This window comes from Rhea pennata, unplaced genomic scaffold (assembly GCF_028389875.1).
Source record: "Rhea pennata isolate bPtePen1 unplaced genomic scaffold, bPtePen1.pri scaffold_26, whole genome shotgun sequence".
Classification (NCBI taxonomy): Eukaryota; Metazoa; Chordata; class Aves; order Rheiformes; family Rheidae; genus Rhea; species Rhea pennata.
This window is the reverse complement of record NW_026907677.1, coordinates 1,572,090-1,581,705: the sequence shown is the minus strand read 5'-3', so window position 1 is coordinate 1,581,705 and position 9,616 is coordinate 1,572,090. Positions and strand designations below refer to the sequence as shown.

General features: G+C 55.1%; 1 protein-coding gene across 1 annotated transcript; it reads right to left on the bottom strand.

Annotated features, from left to right (window-relative positions):
* Positions 1-7,849: 7,849 nt before the first annotated feature.
* On the bottom strand, positions 7,850-8,785 carry LOC134154352 (olfactory receptor 14C36-like). The gene has a single exon (XM_062601101.1). The coding sequence runs from the start codon at positions 8,783-8,785 to the stop codon at positions 7,850-7,852; it is 936 nt and encodes a 311-aa protein (XP_062457085.1).
* Positions 8,786-9,616: the final 831 nt, after the last annotated feature.

The window sequence follows — 9,616 nt, the reverse complement described above, 5'->3', positions numbered from 1 at the left end:
GCCACAGAGGCCAGAGAGGTGCCCCAGCCCTCCTGGGGGCACAGATGCTTGTCAGCACCTGCTGCCAGGCCCTGCCTGGCCTCACCCCAGGGGCCCAGGGGCCCCTAGGTGCTTGCCTCTCCTTGGGGCCTGGCTGGCACAGACAGCCCATTCCCAGGGGCCAGGAGCTTTCCCCCGGGAGCAGCAGCCTCCATGGCGCTTGTGGGAGCAGGGGAGGAGACCCAGCGCTCCTGCCAAATGCAGTGTTGGGCTGTGGGAGCACTGAGACAGAGCCGTGGTCCTCTGTGGCTCAGACAGCCTCTGCTGGCAGTGCCTGCCCTGGGCTTGGGCTTAGGCTCTGCCAGCGCAAGGGCTGGAGCTAGCTGCAGCTGCGTTTGCTGGAGAGGAAGCAGCTTTAACTGCTTCTGATTTCTTAGGAGTAGGAAGGGTGAAGCTAGAGCTGCCAGGAGACTAGAGCCCCGCAAGCTGTAAAAATGTAGCCAAGTATTTCCACAGCTGGAGCATGCATGCCCATGAGGGCTGGAAAAGCAGCTGTTCCCCACACTGCTGTCAGGGCAGGAACTCCATTCAGACATGCTGACGAAAGCGTGGATGAGCTCTGGCCCCGGCGCCTGGCTCTAGAGGAGTGCTGTGTGCCTGAGACATGGGTCTCCTGCCTGGCCCAGGTGCCAGGTCCAGCCTCTGAGCAGCCTGCCACTGCCCCTGGGGCAGGACCTGCCCTGCAGGACCTGATGGGCAAGCAGCAGGCACATTGCTGTTGCTTATGCTTGCAAGGTCACTTCTGCCTCACAAGCTGACAGGCTAAAACAGCAGCAACACTGCTTCTGTTTGAGCTGCTGAGGTCACTTGTGCTGCAGTGTCTCCCAGGCCCACAGCACGCACTTGACTTTTATGCTGACAGCAAGGTCACGGCTGCCTCCGTACCTGAAGGCCAGTATGAGGCAGTTGTCCCTGGACTTGAGGAGAGCAAACATTGCCTTCTTCAGGGACCTGCTTGGGAGAATCCCATGGGATAGGTCCTAAAAGGAAGAGGGGAAAGTGGAAGAAAGCTGGTTAACATGCAAGGAGCTCCTCCTCCAAGTTCAGGAGTGGTCCACCCCAAGGAGCAAGAAGTCGAGCAAAGCGGACACAAGACCTGCATGCACGAGCAGGGAGCTCCTGGCAAAACTCCAACATAACAGGGAGTACATAGAAGGTGGAAGCAGGGACAGGTAGCCTGGGAGGAAAACAGTCACAATGTCCCAGGACACACAGACGGGGCCTAGGCCCATCTGGAGTTTAATCGGGTGAGGGATGTCAAAGCCAACAAGAAGGGCTTCTAGAAATACATCTGTAACAAAAGGTTGCTGAATGGGCCAAGGGCCCTGGCAACAGAGGACACAGAAAAGGCAGAGAGCCTGAGTGCTGCCTTTGCCTCAGGTTTTACTCCTCACATCGGCAGTAAAACTTCACTGCTCAGACCAGCCCTCAGCAATCCTAGGCCCTGGAGAACACGGGGAAAGTCTGGAGAAAGGAAGACTTTCCCTTGCTGGAGGAGGATCAGGTTAGCAGTCACTTCAGCACACTGGACATCTACAAGTCCATGGGCCCTGACATGGACATCCATCCAGGAGTGCTGAGGAAGCTGGCCAATGTCATTGCAAGGCCACTCTCAAGCATCTGCAAAAGGGCAAGGTGATCAGGAGAGGTGCCCGAGGGCTGGAAGAAAGCCAGTGTCACTCCAGTCTTCAGAAAGGGCAACAAAGAGGACCCAGGGAGCTACAGGCCAGTCAGCCTCACCTCCATCCCTGGAAAGGTGATGGAGCAGCTCTTCCAGGACACCATTTCCAAGCACATGAAGAGCAAGAAGGTGATATTGACCAGCAGCAGTCAGCATGGATTCACCATGGGGAAATCATACTTAACCAACCTGATAGCCTCCTATGATGGAATGACTGGCTGGGGAGATGAGGGGAGAGCAGTGGATGTTGTCTCCCTTGACTCCAGCAAGGCTTTTGGCACTGTCTCCCGTAACATTCTCGTAGGCAAGCTGAGGAAGTATGGGCAAGAGGAGTAGGCAGTGAGGTGGACTGAAAACTGGCCCAGTGGCAGAGCTCAGAGGGCAGAGCGCAAAGTCTAGCTGGAAGCCAGCAGCGTCCGCTGGGGTCAGTACAGGGGCCAGTCTTGTTCAGCTTATTCATGACCCGGATGATGGGACAGAGCTCACCCTCAGCAAGTGTGCTAATGATACAAGTTTGCTGAGCAGGCTCTGATGCTATTCAGAGGGACCTCGACAGGCTGGAGAAACAGGCAGAGAGGAACCTCATGAAGTTCAGTAAAGCAAATGCAGGGTCCTGCACCTAGGGAGGAATAACCCCATGCTCAACTACAGGCTCCACTGGGGAGCAGTGCCGCAGAGAAGGACCTGGCGGACACCAAGCTGACCACGAGCCAGCAAGGTGCCCCTGTGCCAAAGGCAACTAAAGGTATCCTGGGTTGCCTTAGGAAGAGCATTGCAGGCAGGTCGACAGAGGTGATCCTCCCCCCCTGCTCAGCCCTGCTGAGGCCACACCAGCAGTACTGAGTCCAGTTCCACATTCCCAGGTATGAGAGATGGAGCTACTGGAGCAAGCCCAGTGAATAGCCGCTAACAGGCAAAAAATGGAAACACAGGAAGATCTAACTCTAATCACGGTGATCTTGCTTCCCTTTAGCCCTTCCCGGCTTGTCACACTGCAATAGCTTGTGTGTCATGAGTACGCCTCAAAGTGCATGAGTGACACTTTCTCCTCTGGTGGCATTCCTGTATTTCACACCTCGTACAACTTCACCTGAAGCCTGCGTATGCCAAGTGACAGCTGGGCATAGAAGAAGCTGAGCACAAGAAAGAGGTTTTCGACTCTGCTTGCTCTTGTTCTGGGCACCGGCCTGTTCTGGTTGGGCTGCCTCTGTCAAGGTTTGCTCACTTGAAAAAGATGCAAAGCAAAGAGATAAGTGAGAGTGTGTGTGTGTGTGTGCGCGCGTGCATGCGTGTGGAGGGACGGGGGAGGGGAGGGAGATGCAGGGCAGGAGGTTGGAATTGCAAAGGTGCAGAAAGCAGAGACCTGAAGAAAGGGAGCTATGAACAAAGTTGCACAGGATGCTGCTCTCCTGCTATAGGCAAAGCAGGCAACGGAGATCAAGAAGACAAAAGACACTTTTCCCTTCCCTTAAAATTTGTCAGGCAATAGTCTGTAATTGATCCATGGTATTAGCTTCTCACGGACATGGACACACAACTCAGGGGCATGATTTCACTTGGACTTAGACAAGTACAAGGGGAGAGGGCAGCGGGAAGATGCTACGACCTGGCTCTGCAGCACACTGCAGGGCAGGGGTCTCGTGACATGTAAATGACCATGATGACGATCAAGCCCACCTGCCGAAGGTCAGCGCTGTGGCTAAGCTCTTTTCCCCCTGTTAGGGTGGTCAGGAGGGGACATTAGCGGGTGGTGTCACAGTCAGCTGAGGGGCATGGGAAACCATGCTGCCACAGCACGTGGCCCTTCCTCTACAGTCCTGCGCTCCTGCTGTCACAGGATGGCTGGTCTGTGCTGAGAGGGATTTCTGGCTGGAAACAAGCCCCGGGGAGGATGACGAGGGTCACAGGGGAGGAGAACTGCTGCTTCCAGGCCTTGCCTGGACCCACAGCAGCTGGCAGACACATCCTGAAGCTGTGAACATGGAGAGAGTTCTAGCCTGGGGGTTGTCACATTGCATTAGGCAGGAGACACTGGCAATATTGGCAGTGCCTGGCGGGGCACAACCGTCCCCTCCATCAGCTGGTGCCAGCAATCTGCTGTCCTTCCTGGAGGGAAGGTCCTCCGAACACAAATCCTCCTTCGGCCCTCACACACCAGCTCTCCTCTCCTCTTCACCTTCCTTCTGGCGAGGACACACAGGTCACTCCTTTTCCCATAGCCCAAGACCATTGCAAATTCCTGCCCTGCCCTCCAGCTCACCTGCAGCCACTCGCACGTTCACTGGCACTGCATCTGAGGACACTCAGGTCTGCCCTGCAGCCATCAGCACAGCTACTCAGCACTGCTGGCCCCACACACAGCCTGCCAGTCTCCCAAGAAAGCCCTCCTCCAGCACCCCTCCAACACCACACAAAGCCAGGCAGGACACACTTTAGTCCCTTGAGCCTCACAAAAGTCCCATTGAGCAGGAGAAAGGCATTTGCAGAGTAAGACCCCATGGAGGTGAGTAATGCACATGGGCAGTAGAAACACAACCCTCATCCCCCTGGAAACTCCTGCTCCTCCTGGGGCTCAAGTTTCAGCCCTGCATCTTCCACGGGGACAGATGGGCAGGGGGTTGGGAGGGTAGGAGCTGCCTTGGGGCAGGGGCTGTCAGCAGGAAGGCTCCTGGTCTCAGGACTAGAGGCAAAATCTGAGTCCTGGCTCTCCCCAGAGCCCCCAGAGTCACCCCTGCCCTGCCCCACTGCTTCAGGGATGTGCTGGTGACTCCATCCCCGCCACCATCAACAGCAGTGGTATTATTCCCTCACATCTACACTAGGGATCCAGGCCCCTCCCACAACTGCTTCCCAGCTCCATACATGGGGCCCCAGCACAAGTGCTCCAGTCTGGAGTGGAGCCAAAATATCCCCAGCCCCAGGATGTGCTACTGCCCACAGAGGGCCTGTGCAGGCCCTAGGGCTGGAGGAGCTCCCAGCCCAGCATGGGGATGTGCTGCCATGGGAGAGGGTGCTGGTGACAGCCTCTGGCTCCCTCCTCTCCTGGAGGCCAAGATCCTGCTGTTTGCAGTGCTGCAGAGCTCTGGCTGTTCCCAGCAGGGAGCCCAACTTTGCCCTGCCCATGCTGGGGGATGGAGGGGGCTCACACAACCCCACTGCTGGGCTGTGGCTTGGCTGCCAGGGCAGAGGAGAGCTGCCCCTCCCGGGACCCAGGGCTGAAACCCTCCTGCGAAGCAGAGCCAGCTCTGGGCAGCACTGGGGCTGTGGGGGTTATCGTCTGCCTCCTCGAGAGAGGCACCAGACTCTGGGCAGACGTGTCTGGCTTTGTCTCCCGGCCTGATGGTGACTGCCGCGGGGGAGAGGTGAGCTGTGCTGGGGCAGCTTGGCAGGGAGAGGAGAGCTGCCAGCAGTCATATGGCCTCATGCTTTCCTGTGACTGGGAAGGCTGAAATCAGTAAATGAGTGGAGGATGGATGCGTAAGAGGCAGGGTGAGGGGGAGGACAAAAGTGAGGAAGGAAAAAGTAGCAATGGCGAAAGTAGGGAATACAAATCACAGCTTAGGAAGGAAAAATTAACACCAGGAAAAAAAGCTGTTCCCAGAAACAGCCCGTTATTCCCTCGCTGGGGCTCATCAAGAGATCAAAGCTTTTTCTATAAGCGCACAAACCACAGCCCACGAGACCTCAGCAGTCCGCACCATGCTCTCCCTGCAGCAGCACCCAAGCCAGGAAGACAGTGGTTTCTCTCTGGGCTTGCTTCCCCAAGCAGGCTCACAGCACATAGCCACTGTGCCAGCTCCAGCCTCACACCTGCTCCCAGGGATGGGGCTGCAGGGGCTGCTCCTGCTGCCTTTGCAGACACAGGTGCCACAAACAGGTCCTAGAGGTGGCCTTTTCCCCGCAGGTGACCAAAACACTTCTGGGCCCCTCTACTCAGGGCCAGGCAGGGGGACAGGGGTCCCCTGTGCACCAGAGTCCCAGTGCTCACAGCTCACAGCACCACTGCAGCCCAGGGCCATCAGCACTTGGGACCTCTCTGTCTCTCTCTAACTCCTATCCACCACACACTACCATTTATGCAAAACAGCACACACCTCTCATTGCAGTTTCTCATTAGTGGTATGGCATCTCACACCATCCCACTGTGCTGCTATTGCATACCTTCATGCATTTCAGAGCCATTAAACCTTCACATTTGGTAAGGTATTGTAGTTTTCTACTCACTGAGTGGCTTGCAGCTCCTTCACTGCCCACCCTGCTGCCCAGGACAGCACCAGAGCCCTGACCCTGTAGTACCTCCGGTAGCTCCTGCTGCCCCAGGCAGAGCGCACTCTGATCTGAGATGGTGCTCAAACTTGTTTCTTGCACTCATTTTCTCTCTCTGAGCTCTGTCCTGCTTGTCTCCTGGGATGTCCCTGCTCCCCAGAGAGTCTTTCCCCAGGTGAGTGGGTCTGTGCTGACCTGCACAGCAGTTCATGCACCCCTCCCCTCTGCTCCTCACAGGGTCTTGCACTACTGCTACACTGCAGTGCTATCAGATGGTGGGATTACAGCGCCGTGGGGTGACCCCTGACTCCTCACTGGCTGTGCTGGTTGGGGTAGGAAGGAGAACCAGACAGACATGGCTCAACACCACCGACACTGCTAGCACGTGTTTGTGCTCATGGATGTGCTGAGAGTGATCCCAGGGTGTTTGCAATGGCAGCAGATGTGTTTTTGTGTGCCCTAGCTCTGGCCTGTGGTGTTACATGAGAGTGCATGGATCACTCTCCAGCCCCCTTTCCCTAGGTGTCCCAGGTCCCCACTGCTTCTGCAGGGATTGCAGAGCCCTCCTTTCCTATGCATACCTGGCTATAGGGCTTTATGTGACTCCACCATGAAACATCCCTCACTTTGTGAGGCTCCACTCCCTGCCCACCCCTGAGGCACACACTCTTCCTAGAGATCCCCCGAGCTCTCCTGGTGGCCAGCTTCCTTTCCAGAAGGATGGCATCTGTGAGCAGCCCCAGACAGGCATCACAGAGACCACTCACCATCTCTGCTTGCACTGGTCACCACGAAAGGAGCCCCAAATCCAGCCCTCGGTCCCTGGTGGATCACACTGGGACTCTGAGCTCATCCTGCTGGGCCCATGGAGTTCACAAGCAGGACAGCAGGCCCTTTTGTGCTGCAACCCTTGGGTGTGTTTTTTACTCTCCTTTCTGAAGAAAGGCAAGACTCACGGCACAGCACGGAGGAGATCCCCTTTTATTACAAAACGTTATTTGGGACCTCAGGTCTGACATAAAGGTGCCCATTGCCTCGTCCTGCCTGTGCTCACAGGAATGCACGGGGAAGCATAACCGTACCACCACCACATTAGGAGAGCTCTTAGGTTGTATATACACTCTAGAGCACAGCAGCACAGTGTGGCAATGAAGAGAACAGCTCCGAACAGAGAAAATCCTGCTGTTGTTGGGCAGACGTGTTTCCAGGAAAGCTGCAGCCCCCATGTGACAGCTGCAGGGAGGAAATACTTGCTGTGGTAGAGGGAGAATGGTCCTGCGGAGCATAGGGTCTGTCCCCACAGGCTGCATCCAGACGCTCCTCCACTTCTGCTCTGTGCACTGCAGCCCTGCAGAGGGAAGGGACTGGCCCACTGTGATAGCTGCCTGCCACCCTTGCAGAAGAGGCATGTGAGATCACACTCTGACTGTGGCCAGGGGAGTTGAGCTCTCCTAATGCACATGGGACCCATGCTGTCAACCCATCTGTACTTGTGCAAGCCTGACTCTTCCCCCCGAGCTCCTTTGGTATCACTGCTGAAAGAGACACTGCAGTGGGAAACTCTCCTCGTTGCACTGGGGCATCCGAGGGAGCTCAGACTAGTATGCCTTTGAGGTTCCCTCCTCCCTGCTGATGAAGGGGGAAGCCTGGCTTCCTCCTTCAGCACAGTTGCTGGGTCAGATTCAAATGAGAGATTCCAGAGGACAAATAGCACTTTTCTTTCTTTCTTTTTTTCTTTTTTTCTTTTCTTTTTTTTTTTTTTTTTTTTTTTTTTTTGCAGGAGTGTAAATAATAAAAAAATGAATAACACATTGCTTTGATGCCAAATACGCTGGAAATGGGGAAGAGGTGCACATAGGGCAGTTACTGCTCCCAACATTGTACCCACCTGATCCGCTTCCTCACTGCATCTTGCAGCTCCTTGTTCCTCATGCTGTAGAAGAGCGGGTTTACTGTTGGAGGCACAACAGAGTACAGAACTGCCATCACCAGATCCAGAGATGGGGAGGAGATGGAGGGCGGCTTCAGATGGGCAAACGTAATAGTGCTGACAAAGAGGGAGACCACAGCCAGGTGAGGGAGGCACATGGAAAAGGCTTTGTGTCGGCCCTGCTCAGATGGGATCCTCAGCACAGCAGTGAAGATCTCCACATAGGACAGCACAGTGAAAACAAAACACCCAGAGACTAAACAGGCACTAACCACAATAAGCCTGACTTCCCTGAGGCTGGTGTCTGAGCAGGAGAGCTTGAGGATCTGGGCAATTTCACAGAAGAACTGCTCTAGGATGTTGCCTTGGCAGAGTGGTATTGAAAATGTGTTAGCAGTGTGCAGGACAGCACAGAGAAAACCACTGGCCCAGGCAGCTGCTGCCATTTTGACACAAGCTCTGCTGCCCATGAGGGTCCCATAGTGCAAGGGTCTGCAGATGGCAATATAGCGGTCATAGGCCATGGCAGTGAGAAGAAAATACTCAGCAAAAATGAAAAGGACAAGAAAAAAGAGCTGGGCAGCACATCCTGAGTAGGAAATGGCTCTGGTGTCCCACAGGGAATTGGCCATGGATTTGGGGACAGTGGTGGAGATGGTGCCAAGGTCAAGGATGGAGAGGTTGAGGAGGAAGAAGTACATAGGGGTGTGGAGGCGGTGGTTGCAGGCTATGGTTGTGATGATGAGGCCATTGCCCAGGAAGGCAGCCAGGTAGATGCCCAAGAAGAGTGCAAAGTGCAGGAGCTGCAGCTCCCGCGTGTTGGCAAATGCCTGGAGGAGGAACCTGTTGAAGGAGCTGCTGTTGGACATTTGCTCCCCCTAGGCATGGGGGATCGTCCAAAAAGACAAGACATAGACAAGTTAGGACAGAATTCTCCGGGCCAAACTTTCTATTTCTTAGTACTCTGCCCCTCCAAAAACATGTATCACCTGTCCCCACCTTGGTTTGCAGCCCAGCCAGATATCCCACAGTCAAATGGTTAAAGGTCCTAAGGATGGGATGTTCTGAAGAGAGAATTGGCTCATTGCTAGCCCCTCTCCCCTGCTCCTCCCCCCGCCCCAGCACTGCCCAGAGCCCCAGAAGCTGGAGGGGGACTTGATTACCTTTCTCAAATATACATCTCTATGGCAGGACCTGCAGGGTCAGTGTCTGAATTGCATCTCAAACACTCCTGCCCAGGGAGTCCAAGTGGAAGGACAAGAACAGCATAGACAGGTAGGGAAATACAGGGCAGTATCGTGGCATTTCTTCTGAGGGAGGCAGGAACATGGAGACTCAGGGGAACACTCAGGGTTTTCTCCTCTCCTGGGTGTCCATCAGCCAAGGAAAAACCTCATGCCATGGATCCTACAGGCTTGAGGGCAGAGAGCTGGAACAGGTTGCCCAGAGGGGTTGTGTTTGTGGAGTCTCCTTTTCTGGAGATACTTAAAACCCGCCTGGATGCAATCCTGTCTAATATGCTGTAGGTGACCCTGCTTGAGCAGGGAGGTTGGACTAGATGATCTCCAGAGGTCCCTTCCCACCTTACCCATTCTGTGATTTGGTGAGCTGATGGGTGAGAAGAGGAGATGTTGAAGACTGCAGTTTCCTCTTGCACTGTGACCATGACTGCTGCCTGGAGCTATCCCTGCAGGGAGGTG

Bases quoted from the DNA above. Each gene is read 5' to 3' on its own strand.
- LOC134154352 (XM_062601101.1), bottom strand. From the start codon at position 8,785: ATGTCCAACAGCAGCTCCTTCAACAGGTTCCTCCTCCAGGCATTTGCC.